This window comes from Poromitra crassiceps, assembly GCF_964638095.1.
Source record: "Poromitra crassiceps genome assembly, contig: HAP1_SCAFFOLD_233, whole genome shotgun sequence".
NCBI classification, from domain to species: domain Eukaryota; kingdom Metazoa; phylum Chordata; class Actinopteri; order Beryciformes; family Melamphaidae; genus Poromitra; species Poromitra crassiceps.
This window is the reverse complement of record NW_028152159.1, coordinates 19,258-45,109: the sequence shown is the minus strand read 5'-3', so window position 1 is coordinate 45,109 and position 25,852 is coordinate 19,258. Positions and strand designations below refer to the sequence as shown.

The 25,852-nt window shown below is 42.7% G+C and overlaps 1 protein-coding gene and 1 pseudogene across 2 annotated transcripts; one reads left to right on the top strand and one right to left on the bottom strand.

Moving 5' to 3' along the window:
- Nucleotides 1–476: 476 nt before the first annotated feature.
- On the top strand, nt 477–4,245 carry LOC310770807 (cell division cycle protein 20 homolog; the record flags this gene model as incomplete). Its single annotated transcript, XM_083663517.1, has 10 exons — nt 477–573; nt 731–867; nt 957–1,053; nt 1,151–1,300; nt 1,752–1,951; nt 2,213–2,307; nt 2,435–2,654; nt 3,100–3,225; nt 3,351–3,468; nt 4,064–4,245. 10 exons carry the CDS (start codon nt 477–479, stop codon nt 4,243–4,245), a joined length of 1,422 nt encoding a protein of 473 aa, XP_083519643.1.
- A 13,137-nt stretch (nt 4,246–17,382) lies between these two features.
- Nucleotides 17,383–18,048, bottom strand: LOC310770805 (proteasome subunit beta type-1 pseudogene; annotated as a pseudogene). The gene has a single exon. The product of its transcript is annotated as a proteasome subunit beta type-1 pseudogene (transcript).
- Nucleotides 18,049–25,852: the final 7,804 nt, after the last annotated feature.

Below are 25,852 nucleotides of genomic sequence, written 5' to 3'. Positions count from 1 at the left end.
TTCTCAGAGAGGTTAGTGAATTCTACAAGCTAAAAGACAAAACATTGCATTTAATAGTGGATTAATGTCATCAGTAAATCTGTACAGTATGTTACTGTAAGTTGTGAGCTAACGAACGCTACATCTATGCTAACGTTAACGTTAGCATGTAGGGCTCGCTGGCGCCGCCAGACGGCGAGACGGCTCCAATTCGAGGCGGACGGACGACCATGTCTTCTTCACACAACGGTAGCATAATGTAGTTTAGCAAATTTGACATTGAGTAGTATGGTTAGCTAATGAACCTTACGGTTAACTAACGAATGTAACTGCTGCTATTTTTCATGAAATGAAACTTAAGTCAACTGGTTAAGCCCACCAGTTTACTGTTTACATTTGAGCTAAATGTGAATGAACATGTTAAATAGCGTTAACTGCTCTCCTCGTCTCTCATGCTAGCGAACGTTTACGCTACTTTCAGACTGCTGCATAACGACATGAGGATCACCAACATGGCGAGGTGGCGAAAGGAGGCCAGCGACTCAACGCCTCCAAATGTTTTGTCCCCTGCCAAAACGCGGAGGAAAACTCCAGGTAACTTGCTCACATGATTGAAATATAATTTGTATGGATGCCTTCCAGTATAATGTTTAGTCTTCAGCAGACTTGTCAAACAGATTGTGGTGTTGGATCTCTTTTAGTAAAAGTTTCTGAAAACTGTTAACCAATGAAATACTTCTCCTATGTAAAGGCAAAAAACGCACCTGTTCCAATGTTGGAGGCGACCGCTTCATTCCCACCAGAAATCCCAAACAAATGGAGGTGGCAAACTTCCTTCTGACAAAGGAGGCTGATCCTGTCGACACAAAAGATCCTATGGGAGCACTGGTCAGTTTGCTTTGATACTTTAAAGTTTACAGTATGTCTGGCCTGTATTTTATAGGCATGTTATTGACTAGGCTATGTGTCTTTTGCAGGAGAACCGGAAAGCCTGGTCTGTCGCACTCAATGGGTTCGACATTGAAGAGGCGAAGATCCTGAACCTGGAAGGGAAGCCACTGTTTGATCCAGGAGGTATAGCATTTTACATTACTGATGCTGTCGTGCAACTGTATGACGACCCGAGCAGGGAAAGTGAACGGTGTATAATTCGTTTTCCTCTCATTTACAGGCTATCAGGACAAGTTTACAGGCTATCGGCGGAACAATGTGAAAGTCCTCTCCAGTCAAGCCACGGCCCCAGCTTGTGTCAAGAAGACCAGACACATATCAACTGCTGCTGACCGAATCCTTGATTGCCCTGAGCTCAGGAATGATTTCTGTGAGTTTCTCATCTAACTTCATATTTCTATGACTGGGCGGGTGGCAAAGAGTGGTGATTTATTCCTAGTAATGTACATGCATTTCTTGGGTTTTTGGGTTTAGTTGTTGGCCTGGTGACATGGGTATTAGAGTCAATTAATGGTCTAATAATAATAATAATAATATAATAATAATAATTAGGCCATTCATTGATTTATATTACCACTCAGAAATCATTAATTAGTTCTGAGTGGTTTTGTGTATGTCACCTTTTATCACTCTGCATGAGTTTGCATCCCTGCAATTAATTGTTTTGGATGCTTGTCAAGATTTGATTGCTTTTCTCAAGTTTCATATCTTTATAAATTTCTAAATAAATAAAATAAATAAATATAAAGTTTGCATATTGGGTTGTTGGGGGGGAGCCCTTTTGTACTTAACAAGCTTTCATTTGGTCCCACTTCTCCCAGATCTGAGTCTACTTGACTGGGGCAGTCGCGACCTTCTTGCTGTGGCTCTCGGTGACAGTGTCTACGTGTGGGATCACAGTCAGGGAGACGTCACTGAGCTCATGAAGATGGATGGTGAAGGAGAGGACTACATCACTTCAGTGTCGTGGGCCAAAGAGGCTCGCTACCTGGCCATCGGCACCAGTGACTGCAAAGTTCAGGTGAGCAGGCTAACACACACACACACACACACCACTGAGTCTTGGCTTCATTACAGAGTGCACTCTAATGTACTGGAAACTTGGTTTATTCCTGCATTAACCCATTGATACCTGATGCAGCATTTGTGTGTGTATCCCTTAAGTTAACGCGGTTCGCCGTCTTAAAGGGATACGCACACAAATGAGGGATATACACGCAAATGCTGCATCAGGTATCAATGGGTTAAGAAAATAATTGTTCTTATATTTTCCTTCCCTCAGTTGTGGGATGTGGAGACCCGGAAGCGTCTACGCAGCATGGCCGGCCACGTGGGGAGAGTTGGTTGCTTATCTTGGAATGAACACGTTCTGACCAGGTACAGTCTCTGTCCGACACTTGTGTCTATAACTGTCACTGGCTACAGGGTAGGAAGTTAACGAGGGGCTCGGGGGGCAAAATGTGTTTAAATATATATATATATTTTTTTTTACACTCTCCCTCAGTGGCTCCAGCTCAGGACTCATCCACCACCATGATGTGAGGGTGGCGGACCACCACGTCTCCACGCTGAGGGGTCACACTGACGAGGTGTGCGGTCTGCAGTGGTCTCCTGACGGGAAGTACCTGGCCAGCGGCGGCGCCGACAACCTGGTGAACGTGTGGCCCGGCGTGAATCACCGCCAGTCGCTCCGCTGCTGGAACCAGCACCAAGGAGCCGTCAAGGTGAGCTGCTTCACCCTGACAACCAAACAAACCACATTGTTGTTTTTACTCTCTATTTTTCACACACACACACACACACACACAATATTGTTTTTCAGAGGCTGTGGCGGGCTCATTTAAAAAAAAAAAGCTAGAGTGATGATACTTGAAGATGAAACTAGAAGACCTAAGGAATCCATCAACTCTAAATCTAACTGATGAAATTACTGTTAAACAGAGAAAAAAAATTTTTTTTATTAGAATAGTCTACAAAAATATAACACATTTTCACTTAACGTCAGTATTAATTTTTGGCCCCGCTGCCCTCCTTCCAGATGAATTTGTGGCCCTTCATAGGAAAGCATTTGGGCACCTCTGGTTCTAAACCCTGGCAGTGGGACTTGTACATCAGATCATGCTGTGAATTCTGACAATCGTATTCATTTATTTTGCCATCTTGTCTTAGGCTTTGGCCTGGTGTCCATGGCAGCGGAACATCCTTGCTTCTGGAGGTGGGACCAGTGACCGACACATCCACGTCTGGAATGTGAACAGTGGCTCCTGCATCAGCTCACTTGACACTCAGTCTCAGGTAACCGTGCAACTTTCAGCCCATCCAGTCCCTTCGTATGATGTTGATGGTTACTGTCAGTCGATGATTCACTGTGTACTTTCTTTATTTTGTGACTTAAGCTATGTGATGTCTTTGCCTTTCAGATCTCTTCCCTGGTGTTTGCGCCCAACTACAAGGAGCTGCTTTCTACCCATGGACTCAACAGCAACAAGGTTGTTATCTGGAAGTACCCATCCCTCTCCAAAGTTGCAGAGCTCAAAGGTAAGTTCTTGTCACGACAGTGGGTGTGTCCGGGTGGTGCAGCAGTAGATTCCCTGCCTATCATCACGAAGGTTGCAGGTTTGAAGTCAAACAGGAGGGGAACTGGGGGAATAGCGTGATCCTCTCACACGCTGGTGAAACTCTGTGTCGTGTGAAAAGACTCGGCTCGTGGGGTGGAGCAATGACCGGGACAGCAGGGGAAATTGGCCAAGTACAATGTGGAGAGAAGGGGGGAGAATCTTAAAACTTGTCTGATACTCGCCCAGACATTTTCTCCCCCCAGATTCTCACGCTATTCCCACCAGTTCCCTTCCAGTCCCCTTCCGCTGTGACCAGGACACATACCGCCAATCCGGCTTCCCACCCACAGACACAGCCAATCGTGCGTGTATGAACGCCCGACCAAGCCGGAGGTAACACGTGGGCGTGAACCTGTGACCCTCGTGTTGGTGGGCAGGGAGTCTACCGCTACACTACCCGGACGCCCCATACTTGGGGCTTTTTAAAAGGGAACCACCAGCTAACATTTCAAAGCAGTCTTGTTGTTCATGCTTTTGCTGTTCTAAGATAATAAATGCACTTTCTCTTCTTTTAGGACACGATGACAGAGTTCTTCATGCCACTCTGAGCCCAGACAACTCCACATGTGCTACGATTGGGGCTGATGAGACTCTTCGTCTGTGGAACAGCTTTGTGAGGGACCCTGTAGAGAAGGCCACAGACAGGACTGGACGTGACAGGGCGAGCAGCATACTGCGGGGGATGATAATCCGATAGACTATATAATATATAGTCTATCGGATTATCATTCCCTGCTGGGGAGTCACATGTAAATACTTTTGTTATGTTGCACTTTTTTAAAATGTTTTTCTGATTGTTTTAATGTATCTGTTTTTGTGTTTTTAGATTAAAAAATAATGTTTCTACATACCTTGCCTTGCGTGTTTCATTAACACCTTCTGTGTGAATGTGTTAGTTAAGGTATTCAAGGGTAATATATGTTATGTAATGATGGTGCAAAAACCATTATGAGCTCTGAAAGCCTTTGTAACGTCTCCTGAGAACATTAGAAACCTTCCTATCATGACTGTGATGCATTGTAAACATCATTCACATGATCACTTGACATGTGGTACAGTGTATAGAAACTACCATCTCTGATTCCAGGTGATGTCACCCTGCCACTGCCAACCTGTAACATCAAGCACAACTTTAAAGACAGACACCAAAGAAGCAAACATCCTCTTGCAACAAGGCTTATGGGAAATGTAGTCTTCACTTTGAGAAACAGTCTGACCACTGACATTATGTACAGTCAATGAGTCTGACCCTGGGCTGGTGTGAGATAGAAGTGACCATAATATTGTCTCCACCAGGGTCTAATTTGTTTTACAGTAGTTATACCAAGGGATCACAATTAGCTAGAGTGATGTTGGTGTTTAAAAAATGCGACACATGCTGCACTTTTAAGAAAATAGAACCCCTCCAAAGTGTGAATATATTAAGATTGTTGATTTGCAGAAAGTTTAGTAGAACCACAGTCTGGTAGAACTACATACAGTTGAAATGGCTAAAGAGTGACACCTTGTGGTCAGATGTAGAAATAACAAGGGCACAGTTCTCCCATGAGCGGGTGATAGCTTGAGAGATCATTCATCCATCCATCCATTAATTTCTTTCCTTCCTACCCTCTGGTCCTCCTCTTGGTTAATCTCTCCATTTCCCCACATCCTCATGTTTCTCTCATACCTTTTTTTACTCTGTCCATTTCTCCTTACATTCCTATCTCTTTATTCTCAGATCTGGGTCAACTCTTCTGCTTGTTCTTGTCTTCCTCATGCCCCTTGGTCTCTCCCATCCCTCTCTCCTCCTGTCTCTCCTTATACACTCCCGTCTCTCTTCTCAGGTCTGGGTCAGGCTCAAAAAATGTGCTCCCTCGCTGCTCTAAAACGCATATTCTTCACTTTTACGACAGCTGTTTTCTTTAACATCCCCCCCCCCCCCCCCAACACACAACACACCACTCCAACATGGCTGAATATTCCCCAGCCTGGTGAACCATCTGATTTGATAAGATTTGATAGATTTGATTGGTTTTCTTTCTGTTCTGATAGATGCACGTGTGTTATCGTCCTAACATAACAGGGGTGTGTGAAATGGTTTTAACTAAGATGGGATGTGAAAATGCAATTTTGAAAAAGAAAAAAGAAAAATCTAATGCAATGATTCTCCACCTTTTTCATATCAAGGACCCCCAGTTCAGTCCACATTAGGGTCACAGAAGAAGCCCATTGGTCCAAGATATGATTTTGTCCAGAAAGTCCAGAAAGTCCCAAGTATACTTTTAGACCAGCAAGTCAAGCCAGAACAAATCAAGAGTCCAGTAATCAAGTTAATATTGTAAAGAAAACGAAATATTGAGGACTTTTCAATGCAATATGGTTTTAATAGGATACAAACTTGGTAAGAACATCATGAGTTTGATTTCTATCATCACTTTGTATGATGATAGTACTTCTGTACTTTTAATCTTTGTTGTATTATTAATTTTTCTTTCGCTTTCATGATTACATCAACCTGCCATGGGACTACAGGTGGAAACTAGCCCTTGGGCTACAACTTGGCATATTTACTGTACGGCTGTACTGTTCATTAATGTGTAAAGTCCCATTCTTTAAATAAATGAATCTGAATCTGAATCTGAATCTGACTTTCAATTTCACTCATTCCATACAAATTCAGAAATCAGAATTTGAATCCAGTGGTCTGCTGGAACAAATCTCATCACTTTCAATCTGAGTCATTTTACACACAGACTCAAGATCTCAAGTCAAGACTTTAAAAACCTTTTCGAGTCATCAAAGCACAAGTCCCAAGTCACCAGAACCCAAGTCTTGAGTCTTCTCTTCATGTATCAAGTCAAACTCACTCGCTATTAAAACGGTGATTTCATGCCAGAATAATGGACAAACTGCATCTTGGAGCTATGGGCTACAATTATTGTTAAATATTGTGATTTGGGGCCTTAAAAGGGTCGCTGACCCACTGCAGATCAGTCACATGACATCAGTCACATGACAGGCACATCAGTAGTTTTAACGACTGTTGCTCTCGGAGCTTGACAGCAGATTTTAAGAACCCCTGCCCTTGGGAAATTAACGACAACACTCCGCCCTCCCACTCTTAAAGGACTCTCCATCACTTCACTGGGCTCTCCGTGCCGTGCAGAGCTGCTGAACACTTTTTGCACCCCGCCCGCTCCTCATCGCCCAACCCCCAATTTGGCCCCCGGCCATATTGACTCAAGCGTCCCCCCACATTCAAACAACAGTTTCCCCCCAGAAGGGAATCAATGACAGCACACAAAAGCACCAGTCACCCTAAGAGGCTATAAATCAGGACACGAGACGTTAAGGTCGTTTAAAATACTATTATTATTATTATGGTACTTTTTTACTCACACAAGTGTTTTTGCACTTACAAAAAAAAAAAGTGCTTTTGTAATGCATTTAAAAAAGGTTCTGCAATAAATCAACATTACATAGGAAAACATGAACAGATGAAATATATCCTCTTACTGGTCCACCAAGCCAGTTTTTTTCTTTTCTCAGCCAATAAGATTCCAGTCTGTTTTAAGAATGGCTGTTATAGTACAAGAATATACGGAATATATACAATGCAAAATAAATCAACTAAAGTATACACGGACGTCTTGGTTTAAGGTCAGAGTTTGTTTGGTACAGAACTAGCAACAGCAGAAATCAAAATCACTGGTTAAAAGTCACTGGGAACAAACAGAGTGACAACATTGATAAGTGATTTATGCCATTTTGATTGTATTTTAGTCATTGTATTTATGCAAATCTTTGATTTTCAATCTCAGCGGGACTAATTGGTTAAATAAATAAATAAATGCATTTTATGTAAATGATCATCTCACCTCATTCCCTGCTTTGGTCAGCCCTTAGTCCTCCTGAAGGGAGTGAAGGGAGGGGAGGCTGGCTAGCGAGACTACCGGTAGTCAGCCCTTAAACCGTGTGCTCATCCACCAGGCTTCCTTTGATGTTCAGATACTTCACCTCCCTGGAGAACACAAGATACAGTAAATACAGTCACTGGGTGCTCCTCTGGATGCAGCAACATATAGTGAGCTATAGAGAGTGGTGAGAATGAAACGGATGACTATAATAGTGTAGTCATTCACTATACTGTAGTGTACATATTCTAATTGGGAATATTTTTTAGTCAACAAGAGAGAAATTCATCTTTGCTGATTTTGCTGCATGGAGGAATGCCTGAAACTCCTTTATCCACTTTGAGAACCATTGGTACAGTGCATCAGACATCAAGTTTGTTGTTATACATTGACTCTTTCAAACTTCACTTTATTGAATAGGTAACTCCAGTCCTCAGTTTAGAGTGAAATCCATTTGATACCTGATCAATACCTGATGAACACACAGCCATATGGAAAGCCATTAGTGCCAGCAGAGACTGCATTTCAATAGTCTAATTGTGAATGTATCATGCTCATACTGAACCATTGACCTAAAAAATAAAATAAAATAAATAAATCTACCATAATTTCAAATTCAGCTTTAAAATTTGATACTGAGTTCTCAGAGACACATCTAGGGACTTGAGAAAAAGCAGACGAGTTCATTAATCTCATTCCATACATCTATGCCCACAAAAAAATATCCATACCAACATAACTATATTGCTTCCCAGAAGAATATCATTTAACTACGGTAATATTATTTAATTGCTGATTAAAAATAAATAGTGAACTGAACATCTGTGTTCTTTTTTTATGACGCGTTACCACTGCTTCACAATCATTCCTAACGATGCCTCTCAGCTGTTCCGACCTGTCATGGCTAATTGCTTATTATTCAAAATGAAATGAAATTCTGCCAGAACCATTTTCTAATAGGCCGAGACCATGCGAAGGCTCCCACTGCATAGCAGTGTATTGTTAGTTGAGCATGGGCATATCCAGACAGAGGTTAGCACCTGTTTACCTGTGGTCCTGGCCTATCAGTCATGCAGCTGCATGTGCAGCCTTCAGCAATGTCTCATAACCAGGAGAATGAGTGGAAAAATAAATAAATAAATAAATGAGACAAAAAAAATTGGAAAGGTTTTTGAAAAACAATACCAATATTTTTGTATTGCAGCTGAAATGTTGTGCCTATATTCAATATCCCCCCACCCTCATTTTCATGCCAAATACATTACAAGTATTCAGTGAAAATGATGGAGAATGATGGTCAACTCTGTAAGACATGATGTGATGTGTTTTTTGCCATTTCCAAACGAGAAAAGAGATCCTCTTTTCCGTGTTGCTTCTGTCTCAGACGAGAGACAGGCAGCAGCTGCCATCGAGGAGCCAAGCCTGACTGAGAGGAGAGAGGGGAGGGGCTGGGTGGAGAGGGGAGGGGCTGGGTGGGGCGGGCAGCACACACACATGCACACAATACACTAGGGCTGCAACTAACGATTATTTTCATAATCGATTAATCTGTCGATTATTTTCTCGATTAATCGATTAGTTGTTGTTTGGTCTATAAAATGTCAGGAAATGGTAGCAAATGACCAAATGATCAGTGTTTCCCAAAGCCTAATATGACACCCTCAAATGTCTTGTTTTGTCCACAACTCAAAGATAATATCAGTTTACTGTCATACAGGAGTAAAGAAACCAGAAAATATTCACATTTAAGAAGCTGGAATCAGATAATTTTGACCTTTTCTCTTAAAATTGTACTCATACTAACGATTAATCGATTATCAAAATAGTTGTCGATTGACTAATCGATTAATCGTTGCAGCTCTACACTACACACACTGAAGGGAAGGCAGCTGAGCCGAGGAATTACCGCAACACGTTAAGAAAGAACGGAGCGATCAAAAGTCTGGTTGTACTTCACTCGAGTTGATGCTGACAATTCATGTCGTCATAAGTGCAATAAATCGTTTGCTAGTAACGGTGGAAACATGAGCAATTTGTCTAAACACTAAAGTGCATCAAATAGGTGCAAACGGAGAAACACACAGTTTTTGAAAAGCTAGCTCACACAACTTCATCATCCGTCAATAATGCCCCGGTTGCAGTTACCCATGATACACTCGGGAGAACGGCAAAGACATCTTTTCCGCCGAGAAACTCCGCTGGTACATACTCCTGTACTTGTTTGATTGTTGTTATTGAGTCTAATTCTGTGATAACTGCATTTTATGGCTGTTTAAACTCGACGAACGTTGATGTTACTGTTCGAGGCGGACGGCCACGGAAGCAGCTATTACTGTTTTGTTTGCCAGCGCCGTTCCTGATTGGCCGGTTCCGATGTCAACTACTCGACATGTGCCTGATTAGCTAGTGCCCTTTGTAAAAAAAATCTGAAAGCGCCCACCCAGGGCTGGAGGCCAAACGGTCCAGCAGAATAAAACAGAATGTGAGTTCATGTGACCGGATGGTTTACCAGGCTAGGGCTCTAGGACCACCTCAGCCTCATTTTGAGACAGGGACAACCCTGGATCAGCAGAGGGGGTGGAGCAACCACCTGGACTAATGGCCAGTATCTGTCATTTCATTAACGACTAACATCAACCTGATATCTAATCTCTTCAATGTCAATACAACATACAGCACTGGAATCAAATACATGGAGTGTGCGTCACTCACTTGCTCTGGAGCTGAACCCTGTGACCCCAGTTTAAGGACCCGACGTGGTTCTGGACCGCCTCTGCCATGGTGGCCCTGGAAACATACAAGAGACACCACAGTACTGTACCAGACTGCTGTCAGACAACATGCAATCCTGATCACATTCAGGCTAGAGAGAGTGGATCTTCTTAGAAGTATGAGTAAAAACACTTGCTACTAGAATACTGCGCTTGTTGTGTTAACTAAAGCGAGAAATATGTTTCAACGTCGGCCTCAATTTGGGAGCTTGTCGTCGGCAGCTAGACATACAAACTCGAACATCACCTTCACGAGGGCATCCCAGGGGAGTGCCCAGCAAAATGACAGTGTGATTTCAATGACTAAGTTAGCCCAAGGAGAGAATGTAGTCATGCATATATGTGGTCATAGATTTCACTCTATCCCGTTATCTCACCATCTACATTATACAGTATACTTGACCTGTTCATGTCAGCAGTGCCGCTCCTTAGCCGCCAATAGCTTTGATGCCCAGGTATAAATTTCACTTTAGGCACACGATTAATTACTTGGGTGCATTGGCTTAAAAAGGCATCATTAAAAAAAGAGAAAAGGAGCTCCCAAACAAAAGTCTACACACCAGCCAGTTAGGGCATCAAGCCTCAACAAAAGGACATTGAAAAGCTGAAGTAGTAAAATAGATATCATTTTTGATATGAGTTCACTGAGACACACTTTTTTTCCCCCAAATAGTGGGGCAGATAAGCTTGTATATGGAAGGTATTGTGCATTTTATGACTAAAGCATGAAACTTTCAGCATATAATCTACATAGCCAAAGGTTTTAATTCAGACGTAGAAACACTTTCTATCTGACCTCTGGTGACCTTGAGAGGTCATTGAGCTCAGCATTGCATTTTTCAAGTTTGTGCCCCATCACTCTCCATTATAATCTATATAAAAGGGAGCATGTGGGAAGCATGGTGCTGTCTTTGCTCTCTCCAGACCGGCAGAGGGTGGAGCAGCAAACTTATCCAATGTGGCTGCAAGAAAGGGTGTACTACACGCTGCAAGTGCAAACAGGCTGCCCTCAAGTGTACTGCCCTTTGCTCATGCTCAGGAGACTGTTAGGCTTAGAAAGGACACACATGATCATACTGAACTACCGTAAATTCCGGACTATAAGCCGCACCGGAGTATAAGCCGCACCTGCAAAGTTGACTGTTTTTTACATATATAAGCCGCACCGGACTATAAGCCGCGGGTGTTTTAATGGTTTTAATGGGTTTTTTTTTATTTTATTTTATTTTTATTGTGTTTTAATGTTTAATTACTATATGTAAGGGTTCATGCACAGAGGGGATTGTCGGGAAAGAGATGGCTGTTTGAGGAAGCTCCCATTTATTAACACGTTCACTGCCAATGACGTGTTAACACGTTTTCAGAATCCAGCTGTTGACTGCCAACGACGTGTTAACACGTCAAAAAAAATTTTTTTTTTTGACGGTGGGACGTTGATCTAACCCTTTTACGTCTCCTACACCAGAATTGGAGGTATTGAATGTGTATAATCTATTTTACCGACCCACTGAGTGTCGACATGTCTCTCCACAGTAGAAAGAGGCGACCCAAAACTGGAGGGAAAAGCGCGAGGAAGCCGTTCTCATACTGTAAAATTGATGGCGAAAACGCTTTCACTTTCGCGCTGATGCACAGCGGTGGCAACGGTGGGGGGTTCCAAGAATAGATTGGATGCACACTTTGAAACACGCAGCATAAATATGACCAGAATCGCATCAAAGCTCTCAACCAAAACTCCACGAAACGAGCGAGTCCACCCAGACTTCCTCAAACAGCGGCCGCGCAAACAGGCAGCAGCCAGGCAGCAGCAACTTCGTTGTGACACGCCCGCTGGAGAGCCAGGGAGGCAGGAGGAGAACACACACGGAGGGAGGAGTTGGAAGCAGAGGGGGGTTTCCTGCTGTTATGGAGGAAATTACTGTTCAAAACTATTGTTTAGATGTCTGACTCTTACTGATGCCAAAAATGAATGGTTAAAGTGACTGTTCTATCGAATTTCACAAAAAGCCGTTTATCTCTGAATAATTTTTCTGACGCTGAAACCATGCTGTATTCAACTGCTAATGCTTACATAACTACTAACTCTACAAACTAACTCTTTTAGACAGAGAAAGCACACATTCTATTAGTTCTTTTGAGATATTGTGTGTTCACAAAATCTTAGCAGAAAAGAATCCTCGGGTCTTGAAAGATGAGCCAGAATCCTCAAAAAAACCCTCTGGCAGAAGCTAACTACAGTAAAAAAAAAAACGTCTGGCAGTGAATGTGTTAACATTTCAACAAAACAACATAACACAACACCACCTGTGTTGTTTTTTACAGTGCACACAGTGTCCGCGGTGTGGTGAAAAGAGGGCAAGAGAGGAAATTAAAACAGAAGTGGAGTTATAGTTAGAAAGAGTGCTAAAAAAGAGAGATTTTTTTTTTTTTTTGGAAAAAATCCATAGATAAGCCGCACCGTTATATAAGCCGCAGGGGCCAAAAAAGGCCAAAAAACGGGGGGAAAGCCACGGCTTATAGTCCGGAATTTACGGTAATAATGTCATCGTGGTGTGGGTTAAGAGATGCCGACATGACAACACTGTTCAGTCAAATTTAACACAAATTGTGTGAAGTCCACTTTTTTGAGTTGTTTTTGTAAGTAAGTAAGTAATACTTTATTTATATAGCACTTTTCAAATCCATGGATCACAAAGTGCTTTACATACAAGAAATAAAAACAGGTTTATAGCAGGTTCGTTAAAAATTTAGCCAACAGGTACACAAAAGCAGGCTAAAAACGTCAACCGGCAAAAACTGCAACAGGTAAATAACACAACAATAGCATGTGCAGGAACAGCACATAAAACAACAAAAATAAAAACCAATCAGGCAACAAATAAAAAATAAAAAGCAGCGAGTGGGTTACAATTAATAAAAAGCTTGTTTAAATAAATAGGTTTTAAGAAGCGATTTAAAAGTGGACACTGAGTCTGCCAATCTCATACCTAGGGGGAGGCGATTCCACAGTGTCGGCGCTATGGACGAGAAAGCCCGCTCACCTTTTGTTCTGAGTCTGGTTCGGGGGACAATTAACAGTCCTTGGTCCGATGACCTGAGTGGCCTTACTGAATTATATGGCTTCAGGAGTTCAGAGATGTAGCGAGGGGCTAGGCCTCGCAAAGCTTTACAAGTGATTCAAAGTATTTTAAAATAAATCCTCTGTCTCACTGGCAGCCAGTGTAAGGAGGCCAGAATGGAGGAGATGTGAGACCTACGGCTTGTCCTGGTTAAAAGCCTTGCAGCTGCATTTTGGACCAGTTGAAGCCTGGACAAGTTGGCATCGCTGAGGCATGTAAAGAGGGCATTGCAGTAATCAAGGCGTGAGGAAATGAGGGCGTGAATGAGTGTTTCCATATTTTTAGCAGAGGACTGATTTAATTTTTGCAATATTAAGCAGATGAAAGAAGCAGGATTGAACAGTTTTTTTTGTGTGTGTGGTGGGTGTTTCCCCCATTTGTTCATGCTTGGAAAATAAAACACAATTGACATAGCCAAGACTGCTGTTGAAATGTCAGTCTGCTTTCACCTATTAAAGCAATTTGAACATTATCAGTGTGCTCCAGAACTCTCCTTTTTGTTGTTGTATTTTGTTGTCTCTATACTGCCTTTGTGCCTGCTTCATGGTGTATAGAAACACTGGAGAAAGTTTCATGCTTTACTCATAAAATGCGCAATACCTTCCATATACAAGCTTATCTGCCCCCACCCACTATGCTGGTCTGCAATGGTATTATTATCATGCTACAAACTGACACACATGGACACAAGGCGATGGCTGAGAAAATAACTAGCTTTATTAGAACAGAACTGGAATTTTAGCAAAGATATATATACATTATTATAATGGAGAGTGATGGGGCAAAACTTGAAAAATGCAATGCTGAGGTCAATGACCTCTCAAGGTCACCAGATAGAAAGTGTTTCCACGTCTGAAATAAAACCTTGGGGTATGTAGATTATATGCTGAAAGTTTCATGCTTTAGTCATAAAATGCACAATTGGTTTGCTTATCTGCCCCACTAAAAGTCAGAGATGACTTCCTTAAATGTCCTGACTCCTGACCAACAGTCCACAACCGAAAGATTCTCAGTTTACTGTCACAGATCACTAAAGAAACCAGAAAATATTCACATTTAAGAAGTTGGAAGGAGATAATTTTATATAGCCTACTATGCAGTGCTCGATTCCTCGCCCACCCTGCAGCTCGTGCGGGCTCGCATACGCAGCTCAGCCGCTGTGCGGCGTCGCCTGCATCTCGGCTGCTGCGTGGCCTCGCCTGCTCTGCGCTATTGGCATGCACTGTGCACATTTGCCCAATTTCGCATCATTGATGACATCACTCACTGATGACATCACAAATTGCTCAAGTGACCATCACTGATCACATCATGGTGTGCTAGAGTGACATCACCCCGTGCACAATTGCTTAACTCCGCATGTCATAGACATTGTGACATCATCAGTAGTCTCTCCCCAGACTCAAATATTATGTTGAATCGCTGCGCTCCGCATAACAGAGAGAGCTCTGCAGCATGCAGTAACGTAGTGCATCAGCATAAGAACTCTCATGGGACTGGCGTCGAGACTACATCATCAGTGACATCATTACTGACCAAAATCATCACAACTCACACAATGTGGGACAAAAATGGCAGAGAAACAAACAAACAGAACCCACTTACTCCCTTTTATATGATGATTTTATTTTATTTGTTTATTTCTTAAAAATTTGTCTAAATAAGGGGGGGGGGGGCAGTGATTAATTATCTGACTAAGTCCTAGCTACTTGGTCTGTATCTCAGTTCCTGACATTTTGATCAAGTTTTCCCCAGGTAACGTTAATGTTTAGCCATTAAAGATACAAGTTGATGTCATAACTTAGGTCAGTGGTCATAACGTTACCAGTTACATCATTACATATGGTATCCCCTTAAGTTCTCTCTTGTATGGAGAGACCGTCACGCCACACTCCATTCAAAAATGTAAATAATGTTGCTTTGCTTATCGCTACACATTATTTTACTTGGTATACCGGTATGCCATACGCTGGGACACAAGACAGGGATCTGAATGGACGTTGGGTAACGTTGTTTGACTACCTCGCCTTTAGCCTTTGTAAAGCCAGAGAAGACTGAAATATTGTGACTACTATTAAGAAAAGTGAGTCTATTCTTAATTCATGGTTATAGAGGGATCTTTCAATTTTTGGACGTATCTTGATTACTAAAATTGAAACGCTATCTAGGTTTATATACCCAGCCTTTTCACTAGCCATTCCTGACAACTTAATCAAATAAATTAATCAAAAGATTTTCAATTTTATTTGGAGAAATAAAAACCACTATCTTAGAAAAGGTGATACAATAAAACCGTTAGAAGAAGGAGGTCTACATGTGATTGATTGATAAAAACAAACAAACAAAATCGCCTTTAGCCTCAACACGAGACTCTTCGCGTTGAGGCTACCTCGCCTTATCGAACTTAACGTTATTAGCTCACCTTTGAACTTTTAACATAACGAGCCAGGCAATTCTTTATGTGCACGAGAAGAAGCTATGTTCACAGATTTAAATAACATATGTGTTGTTACCTGTCAGGTTTCTTGTCAAATTGTAGGAACAGTTGTTTAGCCCTTTTCCACCGGTGTCTGCCTCTACAGAACATGCTAGTCTGAACGCTACAGAAGGCAGCCATGTTGTTGTTATCAAAGGACCTCACCTGAGTGGTTGGTTGGTGTCTGGTGATTTGCCTGAATGAAATTGGACCACGGTATTTGCCCCCCAAATATGTATATTATAATAATAATAATAATAACAATGATGATGATAATAATAATAATAAATGTTTCCCTAAATGTATTTATGAATGATTGAAAGCTATTTCTTAACTAGCAGCTCACAGACAATTAAAAGAGAGAGGTTTGAATGTGTAACCCTAAGTTTTAGACGTGTGCTCCCCGTCTCTTCAGGCTGTGGGTTCAGTGAATCGGGCTACAGTTACTGTCGGGTTTATTTATTTATTCATCACACATAGCCAAACGGCAAGGGCAAGGGCAGTAGCAGGCTAGCAGGCTAATAGCTCAGCTTTCACATGTGTGTTGACAACAGGAACTCGGTCAGTTGTTCTCCACCTACAACGTTCCCCTGGGATACGAACACCAGGCGGAACCAACATTAATCATCAACATAAAACACTACGACCCAATAATAAATAATAGTACAATTAACAGTAGCAGCGACAACTACATTATAATCAAAATAACAAATTAAAGTGCATTAATAATTACTAGACATAAAACGGTACAAAATAAATCAAACACAATAACATAGATTACAAATGTGTGAACACTTCTCAATGGTGCTGTTTTTCTGGGGGCAACTGCCGGAAACAGCAGTTCATGGTGAAACCATGCCCTCTTTGAACTCCAACTGCTCCTTCATACTTTAAGCTAGACACTCCATTTAAACTTTAAATGAGTCACCACTTTTAGGACTGCATCACCTTAATTCAGCTTTAATTTATCTTTTACTGTTCACAGTTTAAGTTTTATGCTTTTTTCAGCCTTTATAATAGGACCCTATGGAGCCAGCCTTGAGTGTGTCTCACCCTAGCAGGCTGTACTTTTGACTAAATTCACACATTTTAAAACGGCGACAGTTCACACAACTTTAACACTATTATACATCAGACCCTGAGCTACTTCTGCTAACACTCAGTCAAAATATAAGCAATGTGATGTAGCCTATAGTTTTTGAGATATCAACATTTTTTGATACCCCCATCTGCCTTGAACTCCTATGAAAGTTGGTGCCACAATGGATCGGCCGGAGGGACGACTGACTCTGATTGGTCTGAACCAACCAATCATCACTCCTCCCCATACCTCTGTATTCTTCCTGCATTTCACTGTATCACCCAGTGATTGCAGAATCCAAAAATAGAGAAAGCAGAGATTGTGGACTTGGCTGTGGACTATCTTCAAATGTGGACAGACAGGAAGAGCAATGGTTGGTCAATCAAAATAAATGATCAATAGATTGTGAATCATTTCTAAAAACATCCCATTTCTGAAACAACAAATCAGTAGAAGCAATGAAACCAGGGAGGGAATAAGTCTTTCCCTGCTCAGTCCTTCCTCAGTGGGACAGTCTCCTCTTTGATGTCCTCCTTGGAGATGATACAGATCCGAAGAGCGTCTCCAGTGTTCACATCTCTTTCTGTGGCCGAGATGAAGACTTCTTTGACCAGCTGGGTCGTCTTTTCCCGAGTCAGAGGAACGTGCCGCACACCCTCCATGTTCTTCAAACCAATCTGGTTGTCTAGTAGTGGTTGAAGCATGGCACTGGCCGATCCTCCAGCCTTGTAGGTGTCTCTCTGGTAGGAGCCCACCGGGTCAAAACTGTACACTGCTCCCTTGCCCTCCTCATCCAGTCCTCCAATGATGTTAGATATAGTAGGGGAAGAACCTCCTGCCGTACAGGATGGTGGACAACATGGCTCCTATGGTCATTATCTTGTTGTTGGAGTGTTTGTGTTTGTGTTTGTACATCTTTACTCTGGCTTCAATGATTTTAGTCAGGGTCAGAGAGTCACCATGGCAACCACTGCAGCCAATGACAGTGGTGTCTGTCAGCTTGTAGTGACGGCTGTGAATGGAATAGCCTTCACTGAGAGGCGTGTCTGAGGCTACGATGGCAAAGTCTATCCGGCAACAGCAAGGACAGTCCCTCTGTTGAAAGCGTATGGTGAAAACCGTTGCTCTACCGGCACGGTGTAATTATATTCTTTCATCCTCCCGTTATCTCCGTAAACTTGCGTTTGTTCTCACAAAAGCCCAGCAGTGTTCAATTTGGTATATTTACAAAAGGTGGCTGTTCTGTTTGGTGAACCTCCACTTGGTGAACCTCCAGGGGGAGGTGCGCCGCTTCGTGGGCCTGTCTTCAATGGGGAAGAGCTCCCTCAGCGGGCCACGGTGGGCCTTAGTTTTGGCCTCTGTGCTGCTCCTGCAGTTGGAGAAATGAAACCAAGGATGAGATCATGGTGACACTAACAAGAACACTTTAGACACTCAACAATTGAGCCAAGATAGCCTGATAACACACTTCAGACTACACCAAATACATAAAGAAGCTCTGTCTGATGGCATTTATTCGTTTCTGACTCTGGGAAAGTGACAACAACTGTCAAATTATCTAAAACTACACTGTCTCTGAGCTATTAACCAAATCACACACATTTAGACTATACTATGTGATCTCCTATTGATAACTAATGTAAAATGTCATCTTTTTTCCCTCTGATTCACTGAGCCTCCCGTGAAACTGCTTGGAGTCCCCCTGGGGAGGCCCACCTCCCACTTTGAAAACCTCTGTATTCGAGTGTTCTCTTGGAGTAAGTTTCTGTCCCATTTCAAAAGTCACATTGTTCCAGACCTTAACTCCCTGACTGGATTTAAAGATTTGGGGTCAGAGTTCAATATAATTGTTAGCTAAGCCAGAGGTTCTCAAATGTTTTTCTGCCAAGGACCACTTACAAGATAGAAAATATACCGGGGACCCCCTCATTCTGATTTGTGATTTTGGGCTAAGCTTGTTTCCACGGTAACGCGCTTGACTTTTAAATTGATAGGTTTGTTAGATTAGAATATAATCAATAAACAATTTTAGATTTAAAGCATACCATATTTTCGTTGAACTATGAAGCTTTTGTAAAAAGAAAAAAAAAAATATATATATATATATATCTTTTCCTGGAAACTTTTCACGGACCACCTGGCAAAGTGCCACGGACCCCTGGGGGTCTCCGGACCCCCATTTGAGAACCACTGAGCTAAGCTATATCACGTTATGGCTGAAGAATAGCTATACTTCAACGACAACAATTTCAGATCACAAAAGTTCAGATCATTTATAATATGGAATCCCCCTTGATAGGGCCAAAAGTATCCACAAGTATGATGGAAAATAAATGGTAATGTAGTCAAGTTAAAATAAGGGCATCATATGAAGCAGGAAATGTTTGATCTTAGTCTAAACAACTTGCAGTTAAGACTCATATTTAAAATACAGAATATATGCAATATTTATTTATGTTGTATGGAGATGGAAAAAAGAATGGTGGATGAATGGCTCTGGTGCGTATGCCTAAACAGGAAGTGGGTGTGACTTTGTCTCTATTCTTTATGGACTAAAAAAACGGGAGGGGAGGCAATTACACTTTTTGTAGGTCTTACATTACCTTGTGGCGTTATGCTGCTCCAGCTTCTTCTCTACGTCCACCTTGTTCTCGTGATTCTCCTTGTTCTCTAGGTTGCGATCGATCTCACGACGCAGCTCTGAAATCTGCACAACACCAAAAAGGACAGATGGCTTAGTGTGAGAGTATTACAGACATAACACAGAATAATAGCGAAGGCGCAGCAGGCTCAGGCCTTATCACAGCAAACTATATTTGCTGCAGTGATCAATCAAGCTGCAGGCTAGGTTATTGTCTAAATTGTTCTAATGTCAACAATGAGTGAAATGAGTTGTGTTGTGTTAAACTCACCTGTTTTTCTGTTTCTCTGGAGAGTTGAGTGTACCCTGTGATGTATTTCAGAGCTTTTTCCTTCAAAGAGCTGATCTCATCGTCGTTCTCCTTCAACTCCCAAGACAGCATCTGTTTTGAAGTGAGCTCATGATTAGCAACTGGTCAATCAAACATACTTTAAATACTGTTCAATAACAAAATAAAGGTTGTTGTCTCCATCTACCTTGTTCTGGTATTTGGCCTCCTCCAGTGCTTTTGTCAACTTCTCATTGACCTCATTTGCCTGGATGAGCCCTTCATATAGCTCCATATTGTTGGCCTCCAATCGGCTAAGCTCGCTCTGCTTCTTAGCACAAACACAGAATACATCAAGAAGAAAAACACATTAGCATCTTATCAATATCAGCAAGTATGTTTAGTGACACAGCTTTCATTGGTCATTGCTCATTAGGGCCCTACAGTGGTTTTCTCCTCCAGAGGTGACTGGACAGGACTACCTCATCAAATTACTCAGTAAAGTCATGCAGGGCTTAGCCCTGGGGTTGAGATGGTCCACAAGATACTTCTTCAGGATAGGGATGTAGCTTCAGTATTTCCATCTCTTTTTCTGTGAGCATGTGTCTTATAGGACGAATCAGCGTGACGTCACTTGCCACCCAGAAATGCGGAACGGCAGTTATTCGTATGAGTTGTTTGTATTCAATGTGTGTTTCTCATGTTTCAAAGCAGTACCAACCTGTGCTTTCAAAGTCTGCCTCAAAAGGTTCTCCTCATTGAGATGTTTCTCAGCCTCTAGCGAGCGTTGCAGGTCAGCCACCTATTATTGACAATCAACAATGAAGTAGTTGGAGATATGCACAAGAGAGAAATGTCAAACTTCAAAGTGTGTTGTGTTCAGTGGGGACTGTGTGTGTGAGATCACGCTCACCTGTGCCTTGTAATCCTCGATCTCTTCAGCATGCTCCTGCTCATTTGTATTCAACAGGTCCTGCCAGTCTTGGATCTCCTGGCACAGCAGGGCTGACTGCTCAGAGCCTGTGTTGTCAGACACAAGTGGGGCGGTGAGAAAGCGGTCCATTCCCAAAGACCAACAGTTTTGTGGGTTGTCATCCGCCACGTCCAGGAGTCTGTCGTCCTCGTCATCGTTCAGAGAGCAGGTGCTCAGACACACAAGGCTGTCATCAGAAATCTCCATGGGCTGCATGGGAGGCGGGGAGAGCTGGACAGGGAGGAACACAAGTGGGTTGGACTCAGACAAAAAAACCTTCTGGACCCGGGTCACAACTTTGTGACCTTTTGAGATTTTCTCCCCAATTGACTGTGCTTTGCCAATTTTCCCTGCTGTTCCAGTCGTTACTCCACCCCCCTCTGCCAATCGAGGAAGAGTTGTAGACTAGCACATGCTTCCTCCTATACATGTGGGGGCGCTTCTTTTCACCCGACAGCCGGCAGGACATAGCACGTGGGAGGATCACGCTATCCCCCCCAGTTCCTCTCCCCCCCAAACAGGCGCCCCAACCGACCAGAGGAGGCATCAGTGCAGTGACTAGGACTCATAACCCACAGGCTTCCCCGGCTTCCCACCCGCAGACACGGCCAATTGTGTCTGTATGAAGGTCTGGACTGGAACATACACATATTCTGGACCCGGGTATGTACAAAGATGGATGGCGGTAAAGATATCAACCAATCTGAAAACTTTGAATGAATCCCCTCCTATTTGACAGCGATACTGTATGTATAATCTGCTGGCTATTGTAAATCCAGCTGTTTCCAGTACCCCGTGTGAGTATGTAATGTGTTGCTTCCTGATTTGCAAAAAAAAGAGTCTTGTACATTTATTGTACTTGGTGATAAAATGTGATTCTTATTTCTCCCTGTGAAGGCAGGTCAAAAGGTGTGTGTGTGTGTGTGTGTGTGTGTGTGTGTGTGTGTGTGTGTGTGTGTGTGTGTGTGTGTGTGCGTGCGTGCGTGCGTGCGAGAGAGCGTTCCCTCACCTCCAGATTGAGTGCCCGTTTCTCGAACTCATTGATGCACTTTGTGATGATGTTGGGGAGGTCATCAATGACGTAGCTACCTTTCAGCTTCTTATGGCTACACTGGATGGCTAGCCTCTTGAGGCAGTCCTTATGGCACGACATTGAACACTGTAGTGTGAACACATGAAGAAGAATGACAGGTTTTTAGGCAATCACCGGAAAGTATTTTGAAAGTGCGTGCATGCATGCAGTGCTGAACGATAAAAACACTTTTAATGAAATAAATAAATATCTCTCGGAGCAGTCATCTCTCCAAGAGACATGATGTAAAGTCCTCTTACCTCCTCGCACTTGGCCCCGTCGAACAAACGGATGTACTCGTCACACAGCCAGCACTGATCACGGGTCCACAGCTTCTTCAGGTGGTGCGTCTGGGCAGCTGTGGACAGGCCGATGCCCCGGAAAGGTCCGGTGGAAACCACACCGTCAGACTCGTTGTCGTTGATATCTAGAAACGACAAACAAACCACTATTATAGCACAGACGATTCAGTGGCAGTCATTTTTTTTTAGAATTCCACCAGACATCATTAAAGAATAGAATACTTGTAGTTTCAAATGAGGCCACGCTCCCGAAGGTTCATATTTCCACTGTATTTTTGTTTGCCCAGGTTATTAATGATTTCTGGGCCAAAGTGTGTAAAGAATTTGATACCATATTTGGGGGGAAATTGACCCTTGACCCTATCTCCTGCATTCTGGGACTACATACGGCAGCATTATACCTTGTCTCCTCTTCATTGAAGCTGCTCAATGTCCTTCTTTATAGTGCAAGAAGACGTGTTCTTCTTCAGTGGATCTCAGACTCAGCCCCAACAGTTTCACAGTGGATTCGGAGTGTTATGGAACTTCTCCCGGAAGCTATCAGCTTTTGGCTCAAGGCCATTCAATTTTTTTTTCAAATCTGGAAAACCTTTCTGGACGATATTGGAGAGGATAGGGCCCAGGCCCTTCGGAGTGGTCTCTACGGACTAGCATGGAGGGACATATGTATCTAGGTAATAACATGTAATAAGCCTTTATCTATTTATTATTATATCTAAATACCCCTGCTATACCTATTTCTACAGCATTAACCTTCTGCCTGCTGTAGGTGCTCTGTGTGTTTGTTTTTTCCCTTTCTGTTTTGCTTATTTTTGTGGAGATTGTGTGTGTTGTGTTGTGGGTGAGTTGGAACATAGGGCATATTCTGTTCTCCCATTCAACACTAACTGTTTATCCCTCTGCTAACTGAAAACTGAATAAACACATACTTATAAAAAGAAAGTAGGCCACGCTCCCAACCTTTATCTCTGCATTCTCATTATGTTGAGGGCAACTTTTGTCCCCACTGTCTAAAAAATGGGGGCATTAACCAAATCTTCCCAGCAATAGGAAAAAAGTAATTAGTGCATAAAGTTGCTAAAGCACGCTGTGAACAACAGGTCTGTTTGTGTGTGTTTTTCATCATCTTCTTCTGGCAACTAGGGGCTGAGTGTGTGTTAGAGATGGAGATTTACATTAATTGAATGAAAATAAAATGATCAGAATTACAGTTGCACCAAGTGAAATAGTTCCAATGTATGCAAGTTACAACTTAAATCTTACACCTACCCCTAGCTAGATGTAAAGTCCTCTGTAAAATTGTAAAATAGCAGTTTTGGCACGGTTTGTAACGCCGGCGTTACGTTTCTGATTTTTTGCTGTTTATTTGTCATTTATGTGATTAATTAGGTAGTTAATTCTGAACAATGCTGTTCATGCTACATACCAAATTAACCGGCTGAATCTTGCGCATCGAACCATGTCTTCCTTTTTCAGATCAGATCAACACAGCAGAAGTTATAGCTGTCTTTGTACAAAGACAAAGACAACATTTCAGATTATTTGGCTTTTTCAAATGACTTTTTATAATGGCTTTTTGGAAATCCGCCTAGGTATCTCCCTACAAAAACCACTGCCAAATACTCATGTTTTGGTATTTTTTCATCTTCTTTGAGTTGGGATGTGATAAGGCCTGTGGCTATGTCTCCATTGGGTTTCTAGCCATAAATACAACAACCACAGGTAACTGTTTACACTGTAAAAGTGTTTTTTATTCTAGGCGAGAATCAACCACTGTGTTTGAGCTGGTGTTACTCAGGGTGAGTAACACATAGAGTCATTCTGACACTTGGAACAGAAACTTCAAAGTCTTACCTTTCAGAAATGGTCAGGCAGTTGTCTGTAACCCTAGCGGTTCAGCCACAGTAAGCATTTTAGTTTGGGTATGTCGTTTTCACCATTTTCTTCAGAAATAGGCCCCTTTAGAAGGGGTTGTAACTTGGCACCATGGCGCATTGTTTTGAAATGCCATATTACTGGACGATGAGGACGTTTGGTGATTAACGTTATTGTAGCCGTTAATAGCTGTCTAACATCCATATTGATACTGCAAAGTGCAGTTGTTGTAGCCTACAAAACGGCGTTTTAAAAACAATAAACACGATGACACAAATAGCCAACGACGTTATTTTCTGAGGATCCTAACGTTTTATACGCAAAAGTAACTGTTTAAAATGATATACTAATTGTCTGGGTACTAAACATGACCGGTGACCTCCAGGCCAGGGGGTCTGTCCTGGCTCATCGAGGCCGACTTTGGTGCATACAATCCGGGTAGCCTACAGCTGAGGTGACCTCGGTGGGGATGAGAACACCTAGCTGATTGACGCAGTTACTGATGGACACAAGTCCCCAACGCGAGGCTAACGTTACTCTACTCGCTGAGCTTTACAGTACCATCTTCTACAGCAGTCCAACCCAGACTTTAAAATTGCATTGACATCTACAGCTAGTTCTAATGTTGTGGTAACGTTAGCTGGCTGCATTCACCTTGCAGTTCCAACTTAGCTAACGCTGGCTAGAACAGCTAAGCTAACGCCGTTGCGTTAAATCTCGTTAGCTAGCTGCATATACAATCGTTTGAATGTGTTTTGTTTCAATAAAGATTTTTCAAATGGTTCACCTGTCTCTGACTCCTGCAGGGTGGTTCGTCCAGCCTGGAAGAAACGACGAAACTTGATTTTTGTTGATGCAGGCATCTTCAATATTCAAGAGCAGTTACCGCTATGCACGTCTGTCTTCTGTTATGGTTACAACTGCACTGAATCTCAGGAGTGCAGTGCACGTCTCCTACTGAGATTCAAACCTGGATGCCACGCCCCCTACGCCTGCCCGTCAGGTCACGTGCCTTGATCTCCTGCGAGCCGTATCCCCAGTGTTGCGTAGTCTGGGCACCTTCCACCCCGCTTTTTGTCATGGGGGCGTAAACCCCGGACCCAGAATTAACACCGGATGGCAATGCGCCTAACAACGTCTTTGTTGCCGTTAGCTTGACGCGGTGATGTTACCTAAACTAGAGTCTGATCAAAACAAAGCTAGCGTTACATAAAACAAAACGTTTATGCAATATGGCATCTCCGCCACCACCGCCTGACACACCGGTCAAAACGGTGAAAGAGGATTCTGATACTTGGGTCAAATTGTCAAGTTAACGTGAAAGTTGACGAGCTAGAAACGCTGCCATCCGGTCTAGGGCGGGCTCTAGGCGGGAACCAGTAGGGTGACAAAATCAATTGTGGGCGGGAGCCAGGCTCTTTCTCGCCGAGAAGAGCCTGGTGACGCGAGGTTAAGTGTTGCGTATCCCCAGTGTTTATTTTTGTTTTGTGCGTCGCTGTATCTAACGTTAGCTCGCGTTAGCATATGCTAACGTTATGCTACGCCAGCTCCCGTTGATGCTTTGATCGATGGCATTTCAAACTAACCTCAAACATGTCATGATGATGTCAACCCGTGTTAACGGCTTTACTGTCTGGCCCCGTGGTGAAGCGTGCATGAGTCTGAATTAGCATGTGTCCAAACTCCATTCAAAAACATGCAGTTCTAGCTCTGTCTATAACGTTAGCTAGCTGTTACAAATGCAGTCTGTCTGAAGTAACAGTGTTAGCACAATAACAGACTGAGCTGGGTGATGACTTCAAAAACTCTCACTGATGTGTAAAAGGGCTG